General features: G+C 40.8%; 1 protein-coding gene across 1 annotated transcript in view; it reads right to left on the minus strand.

Moving 5' to 3' along the window:
• Positions 1-16,371, minus strand: part of ARHGAP18 (Rho GTPase activating protein 18) — a 965,702-nt gene that overhangs the window by 53,505 nt on the left and 895,826 nt on the right. The window contains exon 13 of the mRNA XM_044064446.1: positions 6,583-6,707. Within this exon, the coding sequence (XP_043920381.1) occupies positions 6,583-6,707 (125 nt within the window). The remainder of the gene's footprint in view (positions 1-6,582; positions 6,708-16,371) is intronic.

Here is a 16,371-nt window from a genome sequence, read left to right on the forward strand (position 1 = left end):
ATACTTAATTGCATTTATCTCCTTCAAGGCCTGTTGTGCAAACCAATGTCTAGAGGACAACAGGTATACTATATAACATATAGCTTGTTCACAGTCACTATTTTTGGTGGTGGGCCTTAAACTGGCTGTTACCTATAGGTACCTTCTCCATGCATGACATTTGACAAAGACTATTCTTCAGCATGAAATAACTAATATGCCTGCTGTTACTTCTAGTAATTCCATATTGCATGATTTATTGATAAAGATTATACAAATCTTATCAAAATGTATGGCTGCATTTTGGGTATTTCTAGCTTTATTGACAGAACTGTTGTTTCCAAATTAATGATTACATTGTGTGCCAAGTTTTTGGAATTAGATTATTAACTCTTTTGACAGCATTTTAAATTGCACAACTATTTAATAAATGAAACTCACAAATAAAAAAATAAACATGGAATGCTTTTTTATTTGCTCCCTCAGCAGACTTGGCAGATAATGTTCACAGTATTTCTATTGTGCAAGGAGGTGCTACACATACTATAATATAATGTGATCAGTGGTACCTGCAAGTGGACTCATGGAGAGTTACTGCTTTACTAAACTGGAATAATGTCTAGCATTTCAGACTGTTTAAGCTACAAAGCTGCACTATTTTTTCTAAAAAAATGTGCTAAGTTTTGTAAGTTAGCTGCAGCTAGGCTCTACCATTCTGAAAAATTATACTTGTTCTTAAGTTTTTCTAACAAGGACACAGACCACACATGCAAATTCCACAGACAATTCTGGAGGAAAGAAAAGTACAGTTTTGTACCTACCATAAATGTAGATGTCCGATAGGTATGCATCTGCAGTCATAACATATGGGTTGTCCTGCCTCAGGCAGCCCTTCGGTCAGCCGGATTCCAAAGTCTGGGTCTGGCCTCGGCTGATGTCGCACCTTCCCCGACGTCACAGCGTCTGGGGTATAAAAGCATCAGCCGACGCCATTTTCCTCAGTTTTTCTTGCCCCAGATGCCAGGTGCCCTCTAGGAAGGCTAAATTTGGATAAATGCAATAGAATTCCAAACATTTGCAAAATTATATATATATATATATATATATATATATATATATACATGTACATGTATATAGAAACAAATACACCATAATAGATTCCCCCAGCTAGCTAAAAGAGGGGTAAACACCCTAGGAATACCACAGGAGGGAGGGTAAACCTGACTGCAGATGCATACCTATCGGACATCTACATTTATGGTAGGTACAAAACTGTACTATGTCCTTCAAGGATGCATCTGCAGTCATAACATATGGGTAGAATACCATAGCCAATCTGGGGGAGGAGGTACTAAGAAAAAGATGGTGTAGTTAAGATCCCCTGCAGGACTGCAGTAGCAAAGCCTGCTCTGGATCTGGAGTATAAAGGTAGATTGTAATGTTTGGTAAATGTATGCACGGAGCTCCAAGTAGCAGCTTCTAAAATGTCCTTGGTAGCCACCCCTTGTAGGAAGGCTGTAGTGGTGGCCGTGGCCCTTGTGGAATGAGACCTGATGTTTGCAGGAACTGACTTTCCATGAAAGGAGTAACAAAATCGAATGCAATTTCCTATCCATTTTGAAATTGTCTGTTTGGAAATTGCTTTTCCTTGCACCCCAGCAGCATGTGCTACAAATAGTTGGTCAGTTTTTCTGCTACTTTTAGTTCTGTCCAAGTAGTAGCGTAGTTGTCTGTGTATATCCAGGGTGTGCAGAAGTTTTCCCCCTCTATTCTGTGGGTTTGGGAAGAACGTAGGCAAGTGAATAGCTTGGTTCAAGGATACCCTAGATACCACCTTTGGCATAAAAGTAGGATTAGTTCTTAGTGTAACTCTGTCCTGATGGAAGATAAGAAATGGCTGTACTGCCATTAATGCTTGTAACTCAGATACTCTTCTTGCTGAAGTTATTGCCAGAAGGAATGCAGTTTTCCAAGACAGAAACTGAAGATCTGCTGTTGCTGCTGGTTCAAAGGGAGGAAGTGTTAGTTTCTCCAAGACAAAGTTGAGATCCCAAGCAGGTAAAGGGGGTTTTCTTGGAGGTTTGATATTTGTGATCCCTCTCAGAAATTGCTTGAGGAGAGGGTGTGAGAAGATAGGTGGATCCACATTGTATTCTGCTGAAATTGCTGAGGCATGAATCTTAATGGAAGAATAGGAAAGGCCATTGTGGAACAGTTCTGCTAAGTATTCCAGAATATGTGTCATGCTTGCCACTGTCACATCTAAGCCTTTTGATGTGTTCCAAATGAAAAATCTTTTCCATTTAGCTGAGTATGTCTTCCTTGTGGAAGGCCGGCGAGCTTCCACGATAATGTCCTTCACTCTCTGTGATAAAATAAAACATTTTGTTTTGGATTTAAGGGATTTTCCAAGCAGTTAGCTGCAATGTTTTTAAGTTGGGATGCATGATCTTGAAATTGTTCTGCGTCAGAAGAAGAGGCCATAGGGGGAGAGGCCATGGTTTTGCCTGTGACATGCTCCTCAATATTGGATACCAGTGTTGCCTTGGCCAGTCTGGAGCTATCAGAATCACTCTTGGCTGTTCCTCCCTGATCTTCAGTAGAACCTTGTACATTAAAGGAAGAGGTGGGAGGGCATATACTTTTAGAGCTTTCCAGCTGAAAGAGAGAGAGTCCACCCTCCATGCTTGTGGGTGGTATGTCCTTGAGCAGAATGTCCTCAGTTGATGGTTGAGGGGGGAGGTGAACAGATCTATCTCCGGCGTTCCCCATGCCTTTGTTACGAGTTGGAAGATGTCTGGGTGCAGCATCCATTCGTGTGCATCCATGGTAGTTCTGCTTAAGCTGTCTGCCAGTGCATTTTCCTTTCCTGGCACGAACTGGGACTGCAGTTGGATATTGAGTTTCAGGCATAGCTCCCATAGATTCATAGCCAGCCGGCATAGAGGGTAGGAGTGTGTGCCTCCCTGCTTGTTTATGTACCACATGTGGTGTTGTCTGTCCTTATTAACAGGTGGCCTTGACGGAGGAAGGGTTTGAAAGCCTCGATTGCATGCATCACTGCCAGCATTTCCTTTTGTTTTATGTGCATGTGTAGCTGTCCTTGAGACCATAAGCCTTGGATACATTTGCCCTCCATGTGTGCTCCCCATCCTCGGTCTGAAGCGTCCGTGGTGATGGTTTGTTTTGTTTTTGGTTTGTTGAAAGGCAACCCTCTGTTGGACTGGCAGGCCTGAGCCCACCACAGGAATTCCTTTTGAAGGCAAGGAATGATTGGTATCAAAGTTTCCAAAATGTGACTGTGTTGAGACCATACACTCCTTAGATACCATTGTAATTTTCTCATATGTAGCCTGGCCTGTGGTATCAGAATTATGCAGGATGCCATGTAACCCAGGGCCTGCAGGATTTTCCTTGCAGTAAGCTGAGCTTGTCTTGTCAGATTCATGAAGTAATCCGGAAGTTGTTTTTGTTTTTCTTCTGTGAGAAAGGCCATTTGGGTGGTTGTGTCTAGATCCGCACCCAGAAAGGTTATCCTTTGGGATGGAACCAGTCTTGATTTTTAGATGTTGACTGTGTATCCCAATGCCTGTAGTAGGTGGATGGCATAGGCCACGTCTTTTATCAAATTTACCTTGTTGTCCGCTTGTATAAGGCAGTCGTCCAGATAAGGGTAGATTTGAATCCCCTGAAGTCTGCAGTGTGCAATTACTGATGCCAGGCATTTCGTGAATACTCTGGGCGCAGTAGATAAGCCAAAGGGCAATGCTGAGAATTGATAATGCTCTGATCCTGCAAGAAATCTGAGGTGTCTTCTGCAGTTTGGTCAAATAGGGATGTGCAGGTATGCCTCCTTGAGATCTAGAGTCACCAGCCAAGACTCCTTGCCCAACATGGGAAGAAGTTGCTGTAGGGTCAGCATCTTGAATTTTGGCACAATGAGGTAAGTATTCAGTGCGGACAGGTCGAGAATAGGCCTCCATTGATTTTCTTTTCTTGGTACAAGGAATAGTCTGGAGTAAAATCCTTGGCCTTGCTCTGAAAGTGGTACCTTTTCTATAGCTTTCATTTGAAGCAAGTTGTTGATCTGCTTTAAAGCCTCTGCCCTCTGATTTGGTGGTAGGTTTGGCATTCTGTTTCTTTTTGGCAAAGTGTGGAAGTGGAACCTGTATCCTTTGTCTATTATTTGCAGTGTCCATGTGTCCCTTGTAATATAATGCCAATTTTCCGAGAATAAAGCAAGCTTTCTGCCCAAGGGTGCTTCCAGTTGAGCCGTGGTGGGCGGAATCAGAGTAAAGTCATTGAGCCTGTCCTGGTGTAGTAGTTGTTGCTGCTGCTGTTGCACTACCTCTCTGGTTGGCAGGCTGCCACTGGCGGCCTCTGTAAGAGCCCCTAGATTGGCCTCTGCCTCTGGGGCGTCTGTTCCTGCCTCTCTGGGCTCTGTCCGAGTCTGGAAAGTACCAATTCTTAGTAGGCCAGTTTCTGCTGAATCTCAGTGGTTGTACTTGTAGGAAATCCTTAACTGTTTGCACAGATTTTGCCTTTTCTTCATACTTTTTTAAGACCTCCTGAGCAGAGGAGACAAATAAATTTTGTTTCTCCATTGGAGCATCCAGGAGTTTAGCTTTAACATGGTCTGGCAAAGATTGTTCCTTCAGCCAGGCATGCTACGAATAACTGCCCCAGTCATAGCTGACCTAAATGAAGCCTCCAATGCATCATAACCACACTTTAAGAAATGATTACAAACCTGCTGTGAGTTGTGTACCAAATCCTGAAGGGATTTACGGTCAAGGGGCTCAGGAGAAGAAAGCTTCTTGTTCAGTTCATCTAACAAATACTCTTGGTACTGTATCATATGAAATTGACAATTTAGAGCCCTGACGGAAAGAGTTGCAGAAGTATATACCTTCTTTCCCCATCTCTCTAAAGCTCTAGACTCTCTTTCAGAAGGTAGAGGATTTTTGGCAGTGGCAGCCGCAACCCCTTTAGGGCCCAGAGTAATAGTTTCTGGGTCTGCAGAATGGGCTTTATACAGATGAAAATGAGAATCCGGGACCCTGTAGTATCTATCAGGTTTGGCAGGGGCCGGGGGGAGAGTATCAGGGGCTGTACTGACATCATTGTACACATCATCAATTACATTCAAGACTGGAGGTATAGCTAAGGGCCTATGCTGATGTAAATGTAAAAAAGGTCCTTAATCTTTTTCTAGAATCAGAGAAATCCTGACCTTGCCATTGAAAATGCTCTCTCATGGAGTGTAAAGTCTCACCAAAGGAAAACTCTTCAGGAGGGGAGGCCGAAGGGATAGATTCTTCTGCATCAGAATCCTCATAGGGTGAATAAGCCTCCTCCTGGTGGTCTGACAACTCAGAACCATCCGAGGACTCATCTGAAGAGTGTGGGTCAGAAGGCTCAGTCCTGGGCCTTTTGTCTGGTGGAGGGTGAGAGGCCCTGTCCGGGTGAGGTTGTGAACCTCTAATTAAAGAAATAAGGTCCTCTGCAAGGCTGAGGATCTGAGAACTAGAGGAAGGCCTCTGGGATGTAGTCTTGGGAGGCAAAGCTTTAGAAAGTTTAGCAGCTTTAGCCCTAGAAAAGGCCTTAATGGACATGGAAGCAGGGGGCCTAGCTGCCCCACGTGCAGTAGATATGTCCAAAGGTATGGTGCCGGACATATCCTGGGCACTGAATTCGGTAGGTAGCTCGGCAGCCGACTCAGCTGGGGCCTCCCGGGCCACGGTGGTCGGTTGAGTGGATATGGATGAAGGAATCTCCGAGGACTCGGTTTCGGCGGTAGGCCTTACTGTGGTTTCAGCCAAAACCGCGGGCCGCGAGTGTCGGTCCTTGTCCTTCCGTTTTTTCACCAAATGTGATGTCGGAGTCTCCGACGGCATTTTATATGCAAAACTAGCCCCAAAAAATTCCTCTGCAAACTCCGACCGACGTCTAACAGTTCGTCGGTTGAAGGAAGCACAGGCTAAACAGGACGATACGTCGTGGTCTGGGCCTAAGCAAGGAAGGCAGTAGGAATGGAAATCCTTATGAGGTATTTGTTTCCCACAAGTTAAACAATTATTTACTTTATCCGACATCGGCTGAGGCAAGAAAGGGTCCCCAACGGGGTACTTAGCTTTTTCGAAGTTTTCGGTAGCTGAAATCACTGGATCTGACCGACCAGCACTTGCAAACAGCTTCTGCTTCGGGCACCGCGCGGCAAGAAAGACTGAGGAAAATGCCGTCGGCTGATGCTTTTATACCCCAGACGTTCTGACATCGGGGAAGGTGCGACATCAGCCGAGGCCAGACCCAGACTTTGGAATCCGGCCGACCGAAGGGCTGCCTGAGGCAGGACAACCCATATGTTATGACTGCAGATGCATCCTTGAAGGACATCATGCAATTACACAAATTGAGAAGATACTTCAGTTACAGTAATTAAGAACATACATTTTATAACTGGCTTAAATAAAAATTGAGAAGCTTTTGTCAAAAGTACACCTGTGTATCCCTCAAACGTACATAAAGATGGCATGGTTTCAACCAGTATCGGTTAAGCTGAGGCAGCAAAATACATTCGTTTGATGGTGTTTTTTTACATACCTTTCTTGACTGAGAAATCTAGCTAGAATGTCACTGGCTTTCAACTCTTCTGTCAGCTGTACTGCCATGGAAACTTTGGAGAATGAATGCGCTTGAACTCTTATTACTCCTTTGGGAATATCTACCTGCAAAGCAAGCAAGAAACACTCCACTTACTTATTTGTTTTTATTGTTTTAACATACTTGGGAATACATTTATATATGTCTTCTTCATCCCTTTATGATACATTGCTTTACTTACATTTCCATCATCAATCACCCAAATAATTTTCTAAGCATACCTTTTAAGAACTTTGTATTTAAAATATACAGAATTTTTTTTGTCATTCATTTCAAAACTGTCTTTCCAATAATTCCCCTCCTGCTCTCAACCAACACACTGCTGGCTCACATGCTTATTCACTCATCTTCATCCACTCTACCTGTGTACCCCTACAGCTTCTTTCCAGTAATCCTTTACACGTCTCTTTACTGGATGGGCCCTTCAACTACTCAGGAAGTCAACCTTTTGGTGAAAGTCATAAAAGCTGGAAAGCAAGAACCCAGTAATGAGAAGTGAATGAAACAATGGGAGACATCATATTGAGGTGGTCAGTCAGACTATCAATTAGAAGGACTGATGTGGAATGAGGTCAGCATTCGTGGCACAGACATCTGCACACCATCATAGGATATTGTGCCGGTACCCATTGAACTACGGTACCCATTGGACTACAGAGGTCTCACTCAAAACAAACACTTACCTACCCATCCCCAGGGAAAGGAGGAGTGGTCATCTACCACTTCATTGCCACCCTCCCTTGCCAATCCTACCAGGAGTCCTAGTCTATTCCTGAACTTTGGTCAGAAGCAGCATGGACAGTCACATTGCCACTGCTCTATTGGGCTAGCCTTGTTCATTTCTTACAGCTGCAAAGCTTGTATGAAATATGCCAGCAAACTAAGTATAAGAGTGTGTGTACATCTATAAAGAGGTAGTGTAAGAGGCAGCTGTATTATGACGTACTGCACATGCAGTATTATGACTAGTTTAACACTACAAAGTCACTTTATGCAATGCAAAGCCCAGCTGTTATGTATGAATGTAGCTTAAACACTGTGCATGGCAAGGATAGATTTTGATACCGATGAAAGCTGACAGACAAAAAAATCCATTCTTAGTTTATGTGACTTTTAATTATGAGCAAACTGGAAACATTGTAGAGAGCATCATAACTTACAAAGGTAAGAAATGTGTAACCATGAACCCTATCCTCCTTTTTGTGGTTTTATGTATTCTGCAAATGGAAACAGTTATGTAAACTTAGCTAGGTGGGTGTGTCACCTAATGGACACTTTCAGCAACTTGTAATGCCAAATGCCCTGCCTCACTCCTGTCTAACTATCTTTGACTTGTTTTCCCTGTTATGATGGTCTTAAATATATAAACTATCTCAGCCAATGTCGTCATGTAGTTCTAAACAGCTCAAGCATGAGAAGAATAAGAACATCACATAGAGAGGATATATTCAAAAACTGAGGAGGGGAGTCTTCATTCTGAGGCTGCTGAGAGTGGAGTGCTAAAGTGTAATAATATATACTAATATGCAATTTTCTGATGAGATTTTGTTTTGTTTTACTTGTATTCCATGAACCACAGAATATGAGAAACAGAGTCTTATAAATGTTGCACTAAAGCTGGAATTATGACATAATAGGATCAAAGGATCATAGGAAGTTACTGGGCTAAAGACTCTAGGGCCCTTACAGGCCTAGCCAAGTTCTACCCTTATTTCCATGATCAGCAACTAATGACCATATCTAAGAGGGATGCAGGTGGAACCCGTGGGGTGAATTTACCATTACCCATCCAATCATCCAGACTGCATTTGAAGAGGGTCAACGAGGTTTTTGTTTGACATGAAGTGGCAGTCTGTTTCAAATGTGTGGTAACTTCTGGGAGACAAATCTGTCACTCCAGCAGGTTCTAGTAATGTCACGTACCAGGTTAAGGTCTTTAGAGCAAGTAACCCATGTACAATTTGACTTACGGATATGCAGCACTTCCAATAAAGCAGGGTCAGAGATTGTCTTAAATGCAAGGCAGAGATCGCCTTTGAGTAGTCTGTATGAAACAGAATAAAGTGACAGTGATTTCAGGCTGGTGACCTTGAATTTTCTTTGTGAGGAACCTTTGTGGTTTCTCCAATTGCTGCAGGTTCATGGAAAGGTACACACCAAAAGGGGTTCTGTACTCAACTATTGGCCTGATGAGGGAAGATGACAGGGATGTTATAACTTCTTTTTTTCTGGAGACAATGCCCTTACTTATGAGATGAGCAATACAGAATGCCCTTCTCTGTGGAGACATGGTGATCAAAGGTAAGACTGCCGTCAACCTGTGTGCCCAGGTCTCTCACATCTGAGTCTGTATATAGGGTATTGTTATTGATGTGGTAGTTAGCAGGAACATTGCTTTTACTGAAAGGGATGATTATACATTTTTTTGCATTGAGTTTAAGGGCATGACTTTGGCACCAATCATTTGTTTGTGTAAGACCCTCTTTAGGGTGTTGACATCATTTGGAGATTCTATGACTGCTCCCAGTTTGCAATCACCAGCAAACTTTGTCAGTCACAGACCTTTAGTTTTTGCTTGTACTCTGGAGAAACAGATTCCAAGCAGTAGAGGTCCCAGGACTGATCCCTGTGGAACACCACTGGTTACAGGTCTGCTGTTGGAGGTGGATTCACCAATTTTGAACATATGTGTTGTGTCAGTGAGCCAGTTAGCGACGCATCTAATGATATAAGGGTTGCTACCTAGCTGGGTGAGTTTGTCAATGATGCCTGAGTGGGGGATAGTGTCAAAAGCCTTGGCTACGTCTAGATAGGTTGTATGCACAGATTTCCCCTCATCCAGTACCTTGGTGGCTGTCTTGAAGAAGTCCACCAGGTTTAACAGGCATGATCTCCCTTTGACAAACCCAAACTGAGTAGGGTCAAGGGTTTAGAGATTACCTATATCTTTGTTGATAAGGTCCATGATGATTCGCTCCATGGCCTTGCAGATAAGGCTAGTCAGGCTAATAGGTCTGTAGTTCCCAGGGTCAGTAGAAGTACCACCTTTGTGCAAGGGAATAATGGTGGCAATTTTCCACTTAGCTGGGATGAACCCAATGCTTAGACTATGACTGAAAAGATAATAATGAAATAATAAAGACAACAACGATAAATAATGAAAATGTATTTTAACATATGATATATATTTTAATTGATTCACAGTTACTGCTGTGCTTCAGATTTGCTTGCCACAATGACTGAGGGTTCCCTACAACATTTACATAGTGGCTGTGCTACCTTTTAATATTTGAGAGCCTTTAGGCCCTTCAGCTGCTGGCTTATTAGTATATAGTGGTCTCCAACAAGTGTGACCAAGGGTCACAACAGGCTATACATATAAAATAAATATTACTACTTACATTTCAAAATGTAGTCTTAAAACATGATCCAAAACAGTAAACAAATGATGTTAATAGAAAGGGAGAGAAGACAGATAAAGTGCAAGTATGTATGTAATGAATCTGCATCTGCACATACATACGGGTTAGCAACAATGTATCTAATGTTAATTTGTAGAACCTGGAAAAATACTGGCACAGCTGATCAAATATAAGTTGAGCAAATGATCTGGCTATCTTATTGTGTGAGACTGAGGTATTGTGAGGATTACACAATGGCTTAGGGCCTGGTCCTGACTATGGAGCCCAGTCATGTAACTTTCATTTAAAAAAAAAAGCCCATTTTACCTTAAAAAAGTTTCCTGCTTGACGCATATGCATGCATGCTTCAGAATCATTTGCATGCACGCACACAAAGCAGATCAGTGGTGCAATATTTATCCTTGGCAAACTAATGGCATGGGAATTCATAACAGGTTTTTGTTGCAGAATAAAGAAGCACTCGCTCATGAAGTCCCAATCAGTTTAGTGCCATATTAGCACTTAATGAATGAGGTGTGAGTGAGTGCATGTGTGTTTGTGCACACAGTGCTCCAGTAATAGGCACTTGTCTAGTTAAGTGACATTCTCAGCATTACACAGAATCAAACTCTGTGCCTAAGCTATGGGAAGCATGAGTCTTAATCCTTCACACCAACCACCAGGCTTCTTTTAGCGTCTTTCTCAGTGATTTACCAGAATGTCGGTCAAAATTTCAGTTATGTGGTACATAAAATACATGTTGATGCAAAACCTGTTGTTCTGTTAACTTTTTAAATGATTTAGAATAGTCTGCCCTTATCTGTCTTCAGTTTTGCAGAACATCTCGGATCTTTCTCATATCTATTCCCTGCCCTGTCATTCAGCAAGTCACTTACCTAGACAGTGCTTTGGGGCCATTGGAAATTTAGGCTAGGTTACTCAATGGCCCCCTGGACTGCAAACCTAGTAACTACTCATTCTCTAGAGGAGCTGCAGTGTAAAGGAAGGAAATTGATTGCTGCATAAAAAAAGCATAATTTTGGATATAATCCTCACCTTCCTTGTTCTGTTGAATACTAACAGTTTGTTTATTATTTAGCAATGAATACATTTGACAGCATGAAACCTAGGAGTTTAATACTAACATGTTTAACAATGAGTACAATGAGTACAATTTTATTTAGCTTGCTTTCTGCAGGCGCACAGGTGGAAATTCACTGTGTTTGGGCTATAACAGTTTGGCTAGCACTTAATGCAGCTGTTAAAGTCCTGCTATTGGTAGTACATGGTTTGATTATCTCAGCCTTCATTTGTCATCTATGGGACTCTGCCAAGTTACTGGGCCAAACAGTACTCCTAGGCTGCTCCTGAAAAGGGATACTTATGTCCAGTGGGCAGTCCTAGGCTGTTAGCAAATGGTTTAACATTTGTCTTTTGAATTCCTGCACCCTTTGCATAGACAGTAATTAGCACTACACGAGATGCTATTTGCATATGAATCCCAGCATGTCTTTTGTAGTTTAATGGGTTGTCAGATGCATTTCCACTAAATGTGAGTTTCAAGGGAAGAGAAGTTTACTGTTTCTTATGTTAAGACTCTTCAATGTGAGATTGTTTTCTTTTGTTTAGAAAATGGAAGTTATATTTTATAACATACAGTATATATAACTGAAAGTCAGGCTATTGTAAATATTGTATACAGTTGTTTAAAATGATATTTAAAAATATTATGTAAATGTTATTTTAATTGAAAATAAAAAAATATTTGAGAAAAATGGAAGTCGGTGGGTTTTTTCTATAAAATTTTAAATAAGTTTTAATTGAAATCCAGAACTCTGATAATTGTAAAAGTAAAGAAGCAAACTGCATGTACGCTGACAGTTTTGAGCAATGTTTATAGTAAATAGGGAGAGACATCCAAGTAATGGGATATTTGTATGGCTGGAGGGGGCCTGAATCATTGCTGTTTAGGGTCACATTTGTCGACAGTCCAGGTCTGCTGACTCTGGCAATGTACACTGCAACAAGGCAGCATTGTTAAACATTTTACAAGTAGATTAAACCTGTACTGAGTGATGTCAGATGGTGCAGCTAATTCTGATGACAGTGAAGACAGGGAAGTCAACAATTTTATTTATTTACTTGACATTTGTGGTCGGATTGGACTTAGTACAGTAAACTCTCAGTTAACTGGAAGTCAAGCAACTGGCAAAAAAAATATCGAAGAAATACAGTACAATTTTCATTTGTTGCACTCCCCCCCCCCCCCCGCAGCAACATACTTTACATTTTTAGAGTCTTAGAATTTTAAAAAGGAAGCTAGGAATAAATTCCCTCCCTCCCCAACTTAAGAACAAGTTAAACCAAACAAATAGTATAGGGTATAGTATTATTCAGGCCTATTTTAATAGTATCTCTCAAGCAACCAGAAACTACAGTTATCCAGCATCTACCAATCCAACAAGTTAAACCAAACAAATAGTATAGGGTATAGTATTATTCAGGCCTATTTTAATAGTATCTCTCAAGCAACCAGAAACTACAGTTATCCAGCATCTACCAATCCCCATGGATGCAAGTTAACTGAGAGTTTACTGTAGCCCCTTTTCAATGGATGCCCAGGGAGAAAATCTCCACATACAAGAAAGTACAATATATTACATTGTGTTTATATATATATATATATATATATATATATATATATATATATATATATGTCTACAAGTCATAGTTGTTTACAATTTCACAAGAAAAATAAGACTTTTTGCCTTATAGTAACAACATACATTGGTTACATTTGTCACAGAAACAAAAGACTTGTAGTACTATATACATCACGATTTTCATAAGTACAGCTTGTAGGATTAAATTAGTGAGAAACTTACTGGATTAACACAGAGTTAATCAGCACATAGTCAAAGTTTCACAACAGCTACAGTGCATTTTATGGGATTTAGTACGAGTATTCTGAGAGTCTGTGACCCTAACAATAAGGTCTGTGGATGAGGTCAGCAGGAAGAGCAGGGATGGAAAGAGTTGAAAGATGATGAAGTGGTATTGCATATTAGTCTGAGGAAGTCCAGTAGCACGTCCAGTTGTCATTTAGGTGAGTTTTATGAGCATTTTTGAATGATGTGGGGTTTTCTGTTGCAAGAATATTACAAGGGATAGAGTTCCATTTTTTCTGAGATTTGATTTGAATAAAGGGAGTCTTTGAACTTGTTTGATTTGGTGACTTTTAGCAGGAATTCGTTACAAGATCTTAGAGGTCTATTGTTAGTTTGGGTTTGTACTAAGTTTTGGAGGGTTGGACATTTACTATGCTTTAGCATTACAAAGTGGGTTACAGTACTTTGGTTGAAGACAAAGACGTTAGGTAGCTCTAGCCATTTTAGTTGTTTGAGAGCCATGCAGTGATGGGTTCAGTTAGGAAGGTCAGCAGCGAGTTTGGCGATTTTGTGGTAACAGGCCTCTAGCTTATTTAGGTCTGCTTTTCTAAGTTTCGTGAATATTGGGTTGGCATATGATGAGGTGAATAGAAGGTATGTCCTGGCTACTGCTTGTCTGGAGAAATGGTAAGGCTTGATTCTACAGAGGGAACCTAATTTGATGTGGACTTTTTTTAATAACTTGATCCACATGTTTGTCAAATTTTAGACTGCTATCAATGGTGACACCTAGTAGCTTTGTTTCTGTGATTGGTTCAATTCATGTGTTGCTGGAAGAGATGATTTCAAAATGCTGATTGTGGCTGTTGGGTGTAGTCTGGCTGTTCTGGAGAAGCATTAATTTCATTTTGTTGGGGTTAAGAATGAGTTGGTGGCTGTGTAGGTAGGTTGCTATGGCAGAGAAGGATTTTTGGGGGGTTTCTTATAGCTGAGGTAGGGAGGGTGCAAAGGAGATGACAGTGGACTAATCTGCATACTGGATGAGAGTGGCAAGGTTGTTGGTCAAGTAAAGTTTGTTTGTAAAGATAGAGAAAAGTTGTGGCCATAGTACAGAACCTTGTGGGACACCAACAGTGACTGGTAGCAGAGAGGAGAGATCTTTTTTCCACTTCATAGCCTGTTGGTGATTAGAGAGATAGCTGTGGAACCAGGAGAAGGTTTCCTGAGATATGCTGAAGAAGACGAGCTGATATAAAAAATTTTCATGAGATACTGTGTCAAATGCTTTAGATATATCTAGAAATATAGAGCAGACATGTTTTCCTTCATTTCTTGAGTTGGTTATGGTGTTGGTAAAGCTTAGGAGTGCAGTTGCTATGTTTGGGATGGAAGCCATGTTAAGAATTTGATAACAGATTATTTTCTAGCAGGTGATCGAGTAGTTGACTATGGATAACTTTTTCCAAAAGTTTTGAAAGAGGTGACAGGATGGAAACTGGCCTAAAATTAGAGTTCTAGTGAGGACCCACCTTTGTGTAGAGGCATTACGTATGAAATTTTCCAGATCTTTGGGATGTATTTCTCAACGATGGATCTGTTCATTAATATTGATATGGGGTAGCAAATGACATCAGCTGCTGATATGAGGTATTCATTTGGTAGCTGATCAGCTGTGAGTGACATTGGTTTTAGTTTAGTTAACAATTTTTTTATCTTGACTGCCTGGACAGGTTTGAGAAGGAGAGTAATGCTGTTAAAACTGGTTGCTGGTGGGGTGACAAGACAGGTATCATGGTTGTCTTTTATAAGTGAGAGGATAGAATTGGTGAAGAAACAGTTGAATTTGGTAGCTGTAGTTTCTTTTGAGTTTGAGCTATTTGCAAGCATTCTGCAAGTATGTAAGCTCCCCCCACCAAAAGTAATACTACATTGTGCACAATAATATTTCTAATTTTTGTAGGACTTGTGGGTTGTTGAACCAAAGCCGATGCAGTATTTATATCTGTGATGAAAGGAGGTACTGCCAACACAGCTACCTGGAATTTTGTAAATAATTAATATGTCATTTGTGAATATCAAACTAACTTATATAAGATCCCTGGGTTACAAATGCAGTAGAACTGTATGTTGTTTGTATATCAAACTGCTCTGTACAGAGGTTTGTGTTGAAAAGGTATTTGTAAAGTGTTTGGGCTTATAATGTATCCACAGTGTGCCTACTGGAAGAGAACAGAAATGTACATGCACTCTTGTAACTGCTTATATGTGTATGTTAACAGAGGAAACTGGAGGGTTAACCCAAGTCCAGCAAACTTTAGAAAAAATATCTGAAATTAAGTTACTTTATGGGTTAGGTCATAAAAATATTTCAGTGCAGCCAGAGACACAAAGTCTGTACTAGGAAGCTTTCTGTATTGTCATTGGGGTGAATTAATTGCTACTTTGGAGGCATGAAGGAATGCAATTGTTTTATGACTTCCAACATCTGCCAAAGATCTGAGCAAAAACCCTTGTATGAGTATTTTTACAAGAAGATGCTAAATACTGCCAGCATCAATAATAGGGGGTTTGCACGAGAACTAGATGTCAGATGACCAGAAATTATTTCATTCTGCAAGCTATCTCAGCAGTGACATTTTAGATATTATTTTGAGAAGTCTCTTAGTGAGACAGAGCATTCTGCATTCTGTCTTGGACTTGACAACAACAATAAGAACCACTCACCACATCTGCCTTGCTTTATAAGTAAGTTACTAAGGAATATTATAATTCTCTTAGATACAGTCAGAAATATAGTGAAGCTTAGTTTAGATATTTTTCTTTATTTATGTTAACCTGTACTGCAATGTTATTTTAAATATTTCCTGTGGTTTTAAACTCTGATGTTACTGTGAATATATATTTAGTAATGTCTTTTTCTTTTATTACTTATTATTAAATATATTTAAATCTTTCATTGCTACTGATCTGTGGAAAGATATTTAAGTTTTGAGAGTATTGCATATTTATTTGGTGACACTATGTGGGCCACTCCAAATAGCCTTGCTCTTGGTCAAACTATCATTTGTATTAGTATTAATGTTACACAATAAGATTGGACACCCTTTGTTAAGGGCCCTAAAGTAGCTGATAAGAAGTGACTGGTGATAGTGGTAACTACCTGACAGTCTGGGCAGAATGGGAAATAGCTAGTAAACCTGTGCCGGCCTTTACCAGGTGTGTGAGTGTGTGTGTGTGTGTGTAAATCAAATCTCAAAGAATGTGTGTGTCATCTACTTGAGCAGGGACATGAACCATTGGTTGGACAGAGAGGGTGCTGGAGGTCTTGGCCTGGTCACTCAGCTGAGATCTCAACTCTAAAGCTGTGCTAGTGGGAAGTCTTACTGTGAATCTGAAGGAAGAGGGAGAAACCACCCCCGGACTGATGGTGGTCTCTGTGT

The sequence above is a fragment of the Protopterus annectens genome, chromosome 1.part0 (genome assembly GCF_019279795.1).
Source record: "Protopterus annectens isolate FY-2018-M chromosome 1.part0, PAN1.0, whole genome shotgun sequence".
Taxonomy (NCBI): domain Eukaryota; kingdom Metazoa; phylum Chordata; order Ceratodontiformes; family Protopteridae; genus Protopterus; species Protopterus annectens.